Source organism: Vulpes lagopus, chromosome 1 (genome assembly GCF_018345385.1).
Source record: "Vulpes lagopus strain Blue_001 chromosome 1, ASM1834538v1, whole genome shotgun sequence".
In the NCBI taxonomy this organism is placed as follows: Eukaryota; Metazoa; Chordata; class Mammalia; order Carnivora; family Canidae; genus Vulpes; species Vulpes lagopus.
The window spans coordinates 6,762,205-6,778,051 of record NC_054824.1 but is presented as its reverse complement, the minus strand read 5'-3'; the positions used below and the strand labels follow the sequence as shown (position 1 = coordinate 6,778,051).

Below are 15,847 nucleotides of genomic sequence, written 5' to 3'. Positions count from 1 at the left end.
CAAGCTCTGGCTAGTGAATACACCTCTGGTAGATAAATACATAAAATCTTGGTAGACTATAGAATTGTCAAAGAGATACTCAGAGACCAATCATTTAGTAAAGAAAAGTTTACTTTCAAGGAAAGTTTGTAAGAAACTCCCAAGTTTTAAAAGGTCTGGTTCACCGATAAAAGAATACAAAGGGAAAAAAAAAACCCACAAAATTACCAAAATTATTAGCTTATAGTTAGTCTGCTCATGGTAGAAAAGATAGAAATTTTCTCACATGGTTGTCATAGCTACAAAGGTTATCACAAATCTTTAGCTATCAACATTGCAAAAGTTGATGATAAAATTGCTTTTATGAGAGAGTCAGTACTTATAGACAAAACTTAAGGATTCTTTTATTTTGGAAAAGTGAACTAGACACAGTGACTCTGTTTTTGTTTGCTTATTTTATTTCTCTCAGTGTGCAAGTTATTTTATTTTCTGATTATGATATATACACACTGATGCAGCAGATCAATGTGTCAGTTTTGCTTCTATTCATGCTGCTTTTGGTCCTTGGTAGTTGAAAACCCTTTCACAAACAAATACTGAGGTAGTTGTTACAACTTAGAGGAAAGACCTAATAAAACAGGGAAGAAGGCCAAGTTTAAGGGAGGTACTTTGGAGGATGGATTTTTTTTTTAATTGTCATCTCTTTATGGACAAAATAATAAGAACTTTGGGTTAATGGAATTATAATACTAATGACTAACATAAATCATAAAAATTTGATTTTGACTGAAAAAAAGACTATGGGGGTAGAACAAAATTAAATTTGCCAAGCCTTTCAGTGAGAAGTTAATATGAATGCAAAAGCTGACTTTGTCAGACTTAATGAAAAATACAGGCAGAATTCCATACTTCAAGAATTTGTATAATACTAAGAGGATTGAGGTTCATTTAATCCACTTCCCTTTCATGAGCCTCCTTTTCCAAACAGCCAGACACGTTGGTTTTTCCCAGAGACCCGTTAGACCAGCTTTTCTCAGAATGGGAGCTGTGATTCATTAACGGATCCTGACATTGATTAATAGTGAGCTCTGACCAGAAGTTGTTTTTTAATGAACTAGAGTAGAAAATACATTATATATGGTATGCCCCAAGTTAGTATTGAGACTTCTATTTTAGGTAGACTTTAGTAGAAAGACCAGGCTCCCACTGAAACAGGTAAATTACAAAGTCGTATGTTTAAAGTTGTTGGAAAGTTGTGGACACAACAAAGCCTAGAAGAACTAAATTTCAGAGAAGGAAAAGCTCTTGTGGGTGAATCGACAGTCCCTGGCTGTTTTAGTCTTTGGATCATTTACCAATTCTGGTCATATTGACTCTGTTTTTGGCATAGGGACTCACTCTACTGAGACAAAGAGAAGCCAGGTGGGTTTTTGAAGACCATAAATAAGTGAGGCACGCCAGATTTGAATCTAAAGAAGTCTGAAATATACCATGGATATATGCTGAATTTTGGAGTATAAAAGAGCCTGGAGACCTGGTCCAGAAAGGCAGAATAAAATCTTCAGTTTTATGATGCTTAGGAGATAAATTCCTTCTAGAGAGAGAGAGACTATACCAGACAAACAACAGGTCTCTCCCTTAAGTTTTTGCCAGGTATTGAACTTGATGTTGTGGGGAGACTAAGCTCAAAATCTTTGAAGGACAGTTTCAGGAATGAGGACAAAGAGAAAAGCCAACCTATCAATCAAAAGCTTCAGAAGACCACACTCAAGAAGGAAACTGGATTGGAAAGGCAGAGTAAAGTGTCTCCACAGTGCTTAGGAGACAGAATCCCACAAGAGACATAAAGTCAGCATGAAACACTTGACCAGTTTCCCTCTCAAGACATTTGCCAGATTTTGAAGTGGCCTGAAGTAGGAAGCTAAGGAACTAAACTAAAACCTCTAAAGGGCAGAACTTATTCTCCCATAGTGTTTAAGGGCTGAAGGAGAGAGACCTGCCACACTATCAATCAGGAGTCCAGGTGAGCCACACCTAAAGGAAAAGGACAAAGAAAAGGTAAACTAAGTCTAAACTAAAACCAGATCTAATTCAATTCCTGATGGGATTGAGATGATCAGTCCTTCAAATTATACATCTAACAGAAGAGAGGGAGAAACTTTATTGGGGAAAATAACATTATTATCAGTCTCATTGGTTTATTTATTTATTTATTTATTTTTAAGATTCATTTAAGAGAGCATGGAAGGAGAGGGGCAGAGGGAGAGAGAGAATCTCAAGCAGACTCCATGTTGAGCACGGAGCCCAACATGGGGCTTGATCTCACAACACTGATGTAGGAAAATATGAGTCATGAGAGAAAAGCAGAGAGTAAAGGCAGACTCATAGATGATCCAGATGTTAGAATTAGCAGACAAGGACTTTAAAATTTTACATATGTGTGTGTGGGATCCCTGGGTGGTGCAGCGGTTTGACGCCTGCCTTTGGCCCAGGGCGCGATCCTGGAGACCCGGGATCGAATCCCACGTCAGGCTCCCAGTGCATGGACCCTGCTTCTCCCTCTGCCTATGTCTCTGCCTCTCTCTCTCTCTCTCTCTGACTATCATAAATTAAAAAAAAAAAAAGATTTATATATGTGTGTGTGTATATATACACACGTGTATACATGTGCACAAGGAAAAAGAGGAAAAAATAGACAAATTGGATAAAATGATGCATAATTTCAGCAGATTTGGAATCTATAAAAATGATATGCATTATATAGCTTTAAAATACTGGTGTAAAATTGAGAATTCACTGGATAGTTGTTTTTTTTTTTTTTCAATAGCCTAGACTGAGCAAAAAATAATCCACATGAGAACAGATAAAGAGAAAATATCCAAAAATGAGGCACAGGGACAAAAAAAAAAAAAAAGCAATGAATAAAACTGAGTAAAAGAGACATGTGGAATATAGGTAAACAATCAGATGTATGTTTAATTAGAGTCCTAGAAGGATAAGAATGAAAGAGAATGGGATAGAAGCAATATTTGAAGAGAGAATAGTCAAGAAATTTCTAAAACTGATGATTCACATCAGTACCAACATTAAAGGTCAGTGAACCCCAATACACAGCAAGGATATATACAAAGGAAGCCACAAATATATTACAGTTGAAACATTGAAAGACAAAGAGAAAATCTTAAAAGCAGCATGAAAAAACAAGATACATCTACTTTCTATAAGGGAGCAGTAAGACAGATGATTAATTTTCTGACTGAAATTATGGAAGGCAAAAAGAATAAAAAGTCATTTAAAATGCTAAAAGAAAAAAGTTATCAATTTATACCTAATTAAAATATCCTTTAGGAATAATGGTAATATAAAGATTTATTCAGACAAAAGTTAAGAGATTCATCAGCAACAGACTCACACTACTAATAATATTAAAGGTAGTTCTTTAGACTAAAGGAAAATTAATTCAAATGGCAACATGGGTCTTCAGGAAAAAAGAGCAGTAGAAAAGATAAATATGTAATTAGGTTTTTAAATTGAATTTCAAAGCAGCAAAAATAAAACGTAGTAGAGTTTATATGCAGATGTAAGTTAAAAAAAAAACAATTGCATGAATTGTAGGAAGGAGATAAATGGACATAAAGCATTGTAAGGTTTTTGTTCTTTGGACAACGGTTTAAAAAAAAATAATAGAGACACACCTGAGTGGCCCAGTCACCTGAGCATCCAGCTCTTGGTTTTGGCTCAGGTCATGATCTCATGGGTCATGAGACCAAGCCCCATATCCAGCTCTGCTCTCAGCTGGGAGTCTGCTTGAATTCTCTCCTTCTGTCCCTCCCCCAACTTGTGTTCATACTCTCTCTCTAAAATAATAAGTCTTTAAGCAAAGAAACCTAGCTTAACGTAGGCAGTAATAAGCCAAGGATGCACACTGAAATCTAGAGGAATGATTATCAAAGTATAAGTATTATCAAAGTAGTAGTATAAGCATCTCTGAATTTTTTAGAAGTAACAATCTTAGTCCTCCCCCAGACCTACTAAATTATAAACTTTAGAAGTAGGGCCCAGAAATCTATGTTGGAACAGTCCTCTAGGTGATTTTGATGCATACTAACGTTTGAGAACCACTGCTCTGGGTAATTACCAAAAGAAAACAGGTATAATTAAGAACCTAATAGAAGAGGTAACACAGAATAATAAAAACACTTGATTAATGCAAAGTAATGAAAGAAAGGAGGAACAAAGGAAGAAAGAGTAGATAAGACAAATAGAAAAATAAACAAAATGAATAAGATTTATAGTAAGATTGTGAACTTAAACCCATCTATTAAATGTAAATGAACTAAATGCTTCAATTAAAAGACAAGATTTTCAGATTGGACTCAAGAAATAAAAAGGCAAGGTTAATTTAAAAGGATTAAAAGGATACACCATGTAAATACTACCTCCCCACAAATGCTTGTGTGGTTGTATTACCAGTACATAAATTTGACTTTAAGAAGTATTACTAAAGATGAAGAAAGACATCATAATGACAAAAGTTTCAATTCAGTAAAAAAACCTTATAGTGCTATTAGTAGGCAGCCAATAACACTTGAAATATATAAGACCAAAATATCAGAACAAAATGGAGAAATATACAAATCCACAGTCATTGCCAAAGATTATTTAATGTACATATCTCAGTATCTAATTAAAAAATCAAACCAAAAAAATCAGTAAACATATAAAAGATTTGTACATCATGAAATAATTCAATCTGACTGACCTATGTAGAGCACTATTCCCAACATTAGAATATATGTTCAAGTGTACCTGGAACGTTTATCAAAATAGACCATATGTTGGGCCATAACGCAAGCTTAAAATATTTTAAAAAATTGAAATCACTCAGAGTATGTTCTTAGGCCACAATGGAATTACACTGAAAACCGGCAAAAAAAAAAAAAAAAAAAAAAGGAACCGCTTCTAAATGACTTATAAGTCAATTAAGAATTCTTAGTGGAGGGATCCCTGGGTGGCGCAGTGGTTCGGCGCTTGCCTTTGGCCCAGGGCGCGATCCTGGAGATCCGGGATCGAATCCCACATCAGGCTCCCAGTGCATGGAGCCTGCTTCTCCCTCTGCCTATGTCTCTGCCTCTCTCTCTCTCTCTCTCTCTCTGTGACTATCATAAATAAATAAAAAAAAAAAATTAAAAAAAAAGAAAAGAATTCTTAGTGGAAATTAGAAAATATTTAAATAAAAAATAATGAAAGCACAACATCCAAGATGGTAGTGTAGCCAAAGTAATACTTAGAAGGAAATTATTGATGTGAAACTTCAATTTCTAGAGCTGGGAAAAGAAAAGCAAATTAAATCCAAGATAGTAAAAAGAATGGCATAATAAATAATAAGTAATAAAAAACATGTAAATAATACACTCATAATAATTCAATGTACTTGATATTGAATAAATTGATATAATAAATGAATAGATGATATAATATATGAATCATAATAAATGAGTAGAAAACCATGAAAGGTAAAATGGACATAAATAAACTAGAATAAACACAATAAAACTAAATATGGCTCACATAAAAAGATTAAATTATTAAATCTCTAATAAAACTGATTAAGATAAAATAGCAAGTACAGAAATTATCAATATCAGGAATGTTAAAGATAGCACTACACATCCTACAGACACTAAAAAGATAAAAGGTTTCAAAGGACATCAATAAAGTGAAAAGATTTCCCACAAAATGGGAGAAAATATTGTGCAAATCATGTACTTGATGGAAGACATGTATCTAGAATATATAAAGAAACTTATAACTCATCAGTAACAAACCATAAAGCTCAACTAGAATATGGGCAAAGAATCTGAATAGTCATTTCTTCAAAAAAGATAAGCAAATGCCCAATTAGCACATGAAAAGATGCTATCATGAGCATTAGGGAAAAGCAAATCAAAACCATAGTGAGATACCAGTTCACATCCACTAGGATGACTAAAAAAAGACAGGTAATAACAGGTGTTGCCAAAGATGAGAAGAAATTGGAACCGTCATACATTGCTGGTGAGAATATAAAATGGTGCAGCTGCTCTGGAAGACAGCTGGTAAAAACTTTTACATAAAAGCATTATTCATAATATCTAAAATATCTACCAAATTTCCTTCAACTGATGAACCAGTAAGCGAAATGTGGTAGAGCCATATAATGGAATATTATTCAGCCATAAAAATGAATGATACATCTGTATGTTAACTAGCTGGAATTTAAATAAAAATGTTTTTTTTTTTAAAAAAGGGAATGATATATAAATATATGTGAAAACAGAGATGCACCTTGAAAACATGTGAGGGACATCTGTATGGCTTAGTTGGTTAAGTGTCTGACTCTTCCATTTCAGTTCAGGTCATGATCAAATGGCTCATGGGACTGAGCCCCAAGTTGGGCTCTATGCTTAAGGGAGAATTTTCCTGGGGATTCTCTGCCTCTACCCCTCCCCCTACTTGCATGCATGCGCACGCTCTCTCTCTCTCTCTCTAATAAATAAATGAATCTTTAAAGAAAAAAAAAACATATGAAATAAAAGAAGCCAGTCACAAAAGACCACATATTATATGATTCAGTGTATATAAAATGTCTAAGATGGGCAAATCTATAGAAATAGAAGGTAGATTCGTGGTTGCCTATTGCTGGCAGTAGGGTGACTTAGAAAAATGGGGAGAAACTGCTAATGAATATGGGTTTCTTTTGGAAGATGAAAATGTTCTAAATGGATTGTGGTGATGGTTGTACAACACTGTGATTTGTGCATTCTAATTGGGTTAATTAGATTATTGGGATTATTGGGATTATTGATTTGTGCATTCTAATTGGGTTAATTCAGGATGCCTGGGTGGCTCAGCAGTTTAAGCGCTGCCTTCGGCCCACAGTGTGATCCTGGAGTCCCTGGATCGAGTCCCACATCGGGCTCCCTGCATGGAGTCTGCTTCTCCCTCTGCCTATATCTCTGCCTCTCTGTCTCTCATGAATAAATAAAAAATCTTACAAAAAATAATTGGGTTAATTCTATGATGTGTTAATCATATCTTTAAAAAGCTGTTCAAAATGCAAAAGGATATTATGAACAACCTTACAATAAAAAAATTATCTACTTGGATGAAATGTTCTTTTAAAAATTTGTAAACATAAAGGGACATAGAAAATATGAATACTCATAATCTGTTAAAGATATTGAATCTATAATTTAAACCCCCCATAAAGAAAATTTCAGGCTGAGATATTTCATAGGTAAATTATTCCAAACACTTAAGGAAGAAATAATACCAAAATTACTTTGGTCTATGGGCTTAATCCCTTTACATTTATTATAATTACTGAAATATTTGAACTTATTTCTACCATACTTCTTTTTTTTTCCTCTTTCTGATTTCTATTGGATTTCTAAGACCCATCCCTACTCCTCACCTACAAATACTGTTTAAGGTTAGCTTGAGCTAATCTTAAATCTAAGCTCTAAGATTTTACCTCTTTTAAACAGGGTTCTTGTTTATTTACAACCAATAGTTAATTAAATATACTTTTGTCTTTAAAACGCCATTGAAGTAATTTTGGGGAATCTCTTCTCCAAGACTTTAAGAGAGGGTCCAGTGCCGGCCTGATACAGAGTAGGTGCTCAGTAAATGGAGTCCACCCTGCCTCGCCTTCCAGCACACACAGTTGTTTGTCTCTTTAGCACTAGATATGAGTGCTCAGCTGGCATAGATTCCCCCTGGGTTGGATCCATTTCGTGGACTGTTGTCAAAGACTGACCTCTCCTTGTGTTATTTTGTGAATATTGTACTTGACAGTGTAGTAAGCTAAACGGTGCAGGATTAAATGTTCTCATTTCTGAGCTGTGAAGTGTTGAAACTGATCAGGAAATGAAGGCAGAGTGTCCGTCCTTTGGGAGAAGAATCCGCCAGTCTATGTAGCTGCCACTCTTGGCTGCTGATTGGAATGCAGCTGTTAAGGCAGCTGTTTAACTGTTTGCCCAACTTGAAAGGACACTGCCAAGTGGCAGACATTTTTCATAACAACATTTTGCTTTTACTAAGAACAACAATGCATTTCATTGAGCTCCAGGAGTGTGCCAGACATGACAGATACATTACTCAGCAGGTTCACAACCTAGACTGAGCATGAATGTTCATTTCCATTTTTAATATTTATAAAAAGAATGAATAGGCCCCAAAGAGAGCCTCTACACAAAACATCTCTACAGCTTAATTATTTGTTGGGAATGATGAAGTGAAGTATCTGTAAAAGGGAAAATGAAAACCTAGAAAAAATGTCAAAGGAAGAAGGGAAGGGTTAAATATTCTAAACCTCTCTAATGTAACCCGAGTTATTTTACTCCAGCTGTCCAGGACAAGTGAGGGCAGCAGTAGCACAGAAAACACATCATCTTCTGCATTCCCTGCAACTCAAGGATCCCATTCTGGGTCATGCAGTTAATCTATGTTGTTAATTAGAATACTGACACAAAGTACTCAGTAAGCAACTGTGTTGTATGTGAACTGGGTGAGGGTAGGGCTGGGGGGATTATCAACTATTTTATTTAATGGTAAAAGCAGATACCAAATATAAACATTCAAAATTAAGAAAACACGTTTAAAAGCCTAAGTATGATTTTATTCCAAACTCCAAAGTACATGGATCATGATCATATTAGGTTGCTCTCCATACTCAATATAGTCTCCCATAAACTCAGAAGTTTATGCCATCAAAAAGCTTATGGAAAAGTGTTCTAGGCATTAGAGGGATCCTGCACACACCTATTGCTTGTTCCACTTGAAGTGATACTAGAAGAAAGCCTTAACCAACATTAATAGCACTTAATGTGTAATTCCCACAAGCCTTATAAACACTAAGGGGGTTGGGCCAGAGGGATCCATTCTCATTTTAATAGACCACCATCATCAGAGTTGGCTTGCAGATGTTTCTGAACACGAACTCGGCTAAACTAAGGAATGGTCAACGGAGGTTCTAATTTCTTTTTTCCTCTACTGTTTACTAAATGGTAATTAAATCATAATGACAACCGGCTAGTCAGCCTGTTTCCTCAAGTTGCAAAAGCATACAGTTTCACAAAGTTGACATGATTTCTTGAAGGAAGACAAACAAGCTTTGTACTCTTGTTTTTCAGGGATAAAGTAGTAAATGCAAATCATGGATGAAATTTATAAGATCGCTTCCACAGAAAGGATCCAGCAGTTAGAAAAAGAACTGGCTATGCGCCTGACTGACCTGAAGTCTGAGATAGAAGAACGGGAGACTCATCGAGCTTACAGGTAAATAGTAGTAGGGACAAGGCGTGGTCTTCAGGGGCTTTAGTCCCCACTTTCATCCCGTAATCTTCATCAGTTCCCTCTTCTTTTTATATAGACAAATGGTCTTATCTCAAGCTCAGATTTTATGGCTGCCTATAAGTTTTCCCTAATTCTAGAATTGCCAAGGCACTTAGAGGCAATGTCCTCCCAAAGAAAATAGAAAAGTGCTCTGACATTTCACAAATACCATTGCCTTAAAGTTCCAGAAGCTATCATATAAATCATACTCATTGAAAAGAGGTCTCATTTAATCCACAAGTATTTAATTGAATTTGACCTTGATTTTGAAGAGAAATACAGAAACTGAAATAATGCTAGGTGTTTGCTAATGAGTTCTGCAAAATGGTGTTTTATGAGGAGCTTTTGTGTAGGTAAATGCTGCCAATGATAACAATCTCTTTTAGAGAAATAGAGTAACCAGATCAGCCCCAAAGTTGCAAGTCTAATGGGCTCAGGACCTTAAAATCCCTCCATTTCTGTTAGTGCCTCAGTTGATCAAGAGGAACAATAGGAGGTCCTTGTTAGGTTGAGTAGCTGAGTAAACACAATGTGGATGATAAGGGTGGGAGAGGGAAGATCAGGAGAAGAGGCAGTAAGGAGGTGCATTACTACCTCACTCCAAAGATGATTCTGAAGAACCAGTGTGAGTGTGTTTTATAATTTGGTATTTAAAGCCATTGGGTGTAGGAAGGAAATCAAAGATTTATGATGAAGTGAAAAGGTAATGGAACCATGCAAGCCATAATTTCTCCCAACTTTGGTTTCTTTCTGTGAAAAATGAGGTTACAGATGTGAACCTTGCCTATCTTTTAAGGATCAAGTGAGATAATGCACATTAAAGCATTTTGAAAACTGGAAGACACCATACAAAGATCAAGTTACAGTCGATATTGTTACATTTTAAATAACTGGTGTCAAAAAAACTGGCTCCTCTTTGTACATTGTCCTAAGATAGGCTTCCTGAAGTCTCTTTTATCGTTTAGAATCTCTGGATACTTGTATTTCTCTACTACCTCAAACCACTAAATATGGCCTGTGAAAGAATCTACCTATTTTTTTTTTTTTAAGATTTTATTTACTTATGCATGAGAGACATATACAGAGAGAGCCAGAGACACAGGCAGAGGGAGAAGCAGGCTCCACACAGAGAGCCCGACATGGGACCCGATCCGGGGTCCCCAGGATCATGGCCCGGGCCACAGGCGGCGCCAAACCGCTGCGCCACCAGGGCTGCCCAAGAATCCACCTATTAATCTGACAAATACTGAGCAACTTCTGGTTGCCAGGTGTTGCACTAGGTTCTGGAGTCCAAGGAAAATGTAAAATGTCCACTCTAATGATCACTCTAGCATTTTCATTCCCCACTAGATTGAAAAAATTTATTGAGAACTGTGGGATAATAGTGCCTTGGTCATTTTTCTTTTCCACATTTTTGTCAATTTATCACCATAAGCCCAAGTCTTTGCAATGGTTAAGTGTCTCATTATTGCTTGCTGAATGAATAAACTAGTGAATGAATATTGAATAAACAATACCTGATGAACAAATAGGTCAGTCTCTTTTTGTGCATTGACATACTCACCGCCAATCCCTCTCATGGGCACTTTGAGATTAACAAATGAAAAACATTATTTGACTAAGAGACGGTCTGGCAGCCAAGCCCAGGACACTGCTCAATCTTTTACATGCCAGAGAAATTGGAAGATAAGAGGGCAGAAAAGGGATGGGCTCCTCTGTTTCCCTGACTGCCTTGTACCCTTTCTAGTCAGTTATCCGTTCTCCACCTCCGTGAGGCTGCAGCCAGGATTCAGGTACCCAGTAATCACAGATTATGGCTTTGATTTAGTAATGCTTTTCCTCTTAAGACCCTTTCAGAGCTTGCCTTATTGTTTTTCATCAAAGCCAAGACATGAAGAGATAAGGGAGGTATTATCTCCAACTTCAGTTGGAAATTCAACACAAATGGCTCAATGAATTGCTTCAACTCCTGCAACTGAGGGACCTCCTGACTGGTCTTTTCACAGGACCACTGCCCCCAGTGAGGGGAACTGCCGACAAGTATACAAATTAAGTATTTTCATCTTTCCTTAAAACTTCCCCAGGAGGATTAATAGGGTCATACGAACAATATTAACCTAAATTTTGCTGCCCAAGATCCCTCTCAAATCACTAGGTGGTTTCTTACATGTGTTTCACAGCTACCTGCTGTGGCTTCCTTGCCAATGTTTGCAGAGTTTCATCTTAAGACAGTGATGTCCACACCAGGGGTGCTGTCCTCTAATTTCTTAAAGCTGTCAAGCCTTGAGGTATATCTTACCCCAAATGGGGGAAGCTCCCTTCTTCCTGCCACAGGGTCCCATGCCATTACTGGGCCCCACAGCAGTGCTGCTTGTGCCTTCTCATGTCAGAGCCCATGGTGCAAACAATTCCTTTGTAACTAGGCTTGGACAAAAGAATTTCGTTAAAATAAATTGCAAAGCAGTTCATGTTTGATAAATTAGCAAGAACACAAAAATAAAAACATTTTGTTAAAATTATAAGACACTAGTTTTATGTGGGGTGAGATAGATGTCTGATAAGCACAGTACCTGTTAGAGATGAGGTTACTGGAAAAGTACAGGTGTGGGAAAGAAAAATCTCCACCATTGTGCCTCTTTCTGTATTCAGGGATTGAAAATAGGTAAATCACGGGTAGTAAGAAAGACCATGTTTGCAGCAAAGGAGAGGAAAATTGGCCCAAGGAAAATGTTAGCAAACATGAGGTATACACAAGACAGATTCAGACTAAGAAGCGTGTGATCTTTACATGCTCTCAATAATCCAGTATAATATGACGTAGTTATTTAGAAATGAGCAGCTGTGAAGTTACAGATTAATCAGGGCCTATCTATAATTTGGCTTATGACAGTTTCTATAATTACAGCTTCTATTGCATAAATCTTTTTACAGCTCTGTTCAAATACCAAAAGACATTTCTTACTTTAGAAGAGAAAGGGAACTGGCTCTAAAGAAAACCTTACAGGTAAGTAGGAGAGTGTAATTGTAATACACAATTGTATCATAATACAATAGTTGGATTTTGCTAACTTTCTGGAAACATTTAGCAGGAAAACTTTATTTTTTGCAAACAACCAGCAAACAACCAGCTGATGTTATTGACAGTGTTATGAGAACAAAACAGCTAGATCACTGCTAGATCAAGAGCAGGCCACTACTTCTTTGGAGATCTCTACTTTTTGTGAGGTTTTAAAATTTTTAGTTTCTTGATTTGTGATATTAAAATTTGTTATTTGGAAACTGAAGTATGATAGTATAATGTGTTGTGTAAAAATTATCGGAAACTGTATGTCATTTGCTGTCATAAACAGTGATAATGTTACTTCCTTCTTTTCTTTTCCTTTGCCTTCTCTTGCCCTGGGCTCAGGTGGCGGAGTCAAAGCCCCTTGTTGTTCAAGCAGATGTCATGCAGAGGGAGCTAGAGAGCTGCCTAAGAAGAGAGTACACCCCTGAAAATTTACCTTTGCTTCTATTGCAGGTAAGAGTCATGTGGCAATGTGAAAAACAGATCTGGAAATTGATAGAAACGTATGAACAAAGTTGGCTTTCTGGTATATACTTTGGCTAGGGTAGGATTTTCTCTACCTGTGTAGTTTGCAGCACTTGATTAGTATACATTCTCTTCTTTGTTAGAGACCCATGTCTCTGATATGTCCTAGTTCAGTTCAGTTTAGTTATAGTCACAAAATGATTGACTGAGTTTCTATCAATTACTCCTTATACTGGTATTATGAGGCAATACAATACTAGGAAAGTCTCAGTCCTCAAAAAGTTGTTGGCTTAGCTAAGGAAGACATTTCTGGAAATATCTTTTAAGAAAATAATTCAAAATGTGGTAGAAAAAGTTTTCTATAAAGATTACTACTGCAGCATTATAATAAAAGTGGGAAAATCAGAAATACCTACATATCTAACACTAGGAGAAATATTTAAGAAAAACAATATGATACTTGATAGAATATCGTTCTACCATTCAGCATTTTTTAGCATAAGAAATTATTATTTTGGAACGCCTGGGTAGCTCAGTAGTTGAGCATCTGGCTTTGGCTCAGGTCCTGATCCCAGGGTCCTGGGGCGGTCCCGTATCAGGCTCCCCATAGGGAGCCTGCTTCTCCCTTTGCCTATGCCTCTTTCTCTGTGTGTCTCTCATGAATAAATAAATAAAATCTTAAATAAAAGAAATTATTATATAATATTAGATAACAAAAGTGTCATAATAATGGTCACATGATATGTAGAAAAACCACTTGATGGACATAGATCAAAATGTTATCAATCACTGTCTTTGGATGGCAGAACAATGAATTTCCTCTTTTTATTTTTATATATTTTCTAAATTTCTTATAATAGGTATGTTGCTTTGATTTTTAGATTTTTTGTTCTTTTGTGTTATGAGTTATATCCTCATTAGGCATACAAATTAGTTCATTAGCAACTAGTTAGCAATGAATGAATAAATGAATCACAAAGAAATAAAAGATGTTGAGATTCTATTTGCAAGTGAAACTTTTGTCATTATCTTCATTCAAAATTCATTCTCTTTCCCTCTTATTCTGGCATTCTTCATTCTTTTGTGTATATGGGTGATTCTCATGGAGAGAAGGGGAGAGTGGAAATGGTGGCCCTTTGGTGAAGTCTGGAGACATTTTGGGTTGTCACAATTTGGGGAGGGGAGCAGATTGCTACTGGTATCTAGTGGGAAGAGGCCATGGATGCCGCTAAACATCCAACTATGCACAGGACAGTGCCCACCACAAAGACTTGTCCTGTCCCAAGATGTCAATAATGCTGAATTTGAGAAGCCTTGGTATAGGCTAAGTTTCTGTATGATGTCATTTATCTTCTGCCTAAAGAACTTACTGTAACATTTCTTTCTTTTTTTTTTTTATAAAGATTTTATTCACTTATTTATTCTTGAGAGACAGAGAGAGAGGCAGAGACACAGGCAGAGGGAGAAGCAGGCTCCATGCAGGGAGCCCGACGCGGGACTCCCTCCTGAGATTCCAGGATCACGCCCTGGGCCGAGCAGGCGCCAAACTGCTGAGCCACCTGGGCTGCCCTGTAACATTTCTTATAGTACAGATCTGCCAGGGATAAATTATCTTTTTTTTTTAATGTCTTTATTTAGCCTTCATTTTAGAAAGATATTTTTGTTCAAAGTAAATTCTAGGTTGATAGTTTTTCTCTTTTATCGCTTTAAAGATGTTGCTCCACTGTCTTCTGGCCTGCTTAGTTTCCATTTCTTAACACAATGTGCCCTTCTGTTCTGTTTGCTTTTAAGGTTTTCTCTTAATGGTTTTAAGCTATTTGATTGTATGTTCCTTGATGAGTTTTTCTTTGTGTATCTCTTGCTTGGAATGGGCTGAACTACTTGGATTGTGATTTTAACATTTTCATCAATTTTTAAAAATTTTCAAATATAATTTCTTTAAATATAATTTCCATCTCCTTCCTTCCTTCCTCTTGGACTCCAATTACACATTTGTTAAATCACTTCATATCATTCTATAAGCCAATGAAGCTCTGTTAATTTATTTTCAGTCTTTTTTTTTCCTCGGTGCTTCATCTTGTAGTTTCTTCAAGTTCACTAATCTTTTCTTCTGTTAAGCCCATCCAATGAATTTTTCATTTCACATATTATAGTTTTCATTTGTAGAAGTTCTATTTGACTGTTTTTGATATTTTTTTCATTTCCCTCTTTATTATGTTCACATTTTCCTTTTAATCCCTGAACAGGCTGGGCATGTTAGTAATAGCTCTTTTAAAGTTCTTGTTTGCTAATTTCACCACTGGTGCCATTTCTGGGTCTGTTTCTCTTCATTAGTTTTTCTCCTGCTTTTGGGTCACACTTTCCTGCTTCTTTGTATGTCTAGTATTTTTTTTTTTTACATTGGACATTGCAATCTTACATTTTTGAATGCTGATTTTTGTGGGATTCTTTTAGAGAGTATTGGACTTTATTATGACAGACATTTAAGTTGTACATCAGTTTCATACTTTCAAGACTTGATGTCAAGCTTTATTAGATCAGATTTAGAGTAACATTCACTTAGGGTCATTTATCCTTATTACTAAAGTGTGACTCTTCTGGTGTCTACACTGAATGCGTCAGGTGTTTCAATGAGGACTATTCACTCTGTGTGATTAAAACTTGAACATCTCTTGTCCCTTATAAACTGTGAGATTTATTCAGCTTACAGTTCCCTAGTCATTCTTTGCATGGCCTCATGGGGTGTCACCCTCTGTATGCATAGCTTAATAGCAAAAAAACTCAAAGAGATCTCTATGCAGATTTTTGGAGCCTTTCTCTGCATAATATCCCCCTTTCCAGTACTCTGTCCTGCAAACTCCAACTGACTCGGTCTCCTAAGCTTTGATGTCTTTCTACTTAACTAAGAGACTGTCGTGCTCTGCTTGGGATTCCCTTTCTTACTCCCTTGTTTAGAAACTG

At 36.4% G+C, this 15,847-nt stretch overlaps 1 protein-coding gene across 7 annotated transcripts in view; it reads left to right on the top strand.

Annotated features, from left to right (window-relative positions):
* The window catches only part of LOC121490128, a 157,840-nt gene that overhangs the window by 8,922 nt on the left and 133,071 nt on the right, over positions 1 to 15,847 (top strand). For all 7 annotated transcript variants that reach the window (XR_005987516.1, XM_041753824.1, XM_041753826.1 and 4 more), the window contains exons 2-4: positions 9,156 to 9,300; positions 12,289 to 12,361; positions 12,764 to 12,874. Coding sequence is in view for 6 of the 7 variants with exons in the window: in XM_041753824.1 (XP_041609758.1) it covers positions 9,170 to 9,300; positions 12,289 to 12,361; positions 12,764 to 12,874 (315 nt within the window). In the remaining variant the exon portion in view is untranslated. The remainder of the gene's footprint in view (positions 1 to 9,155; positions 9,301 to 12,288; positions 12,362 to 12,763; positions 12,875 to 15,847) is intronic.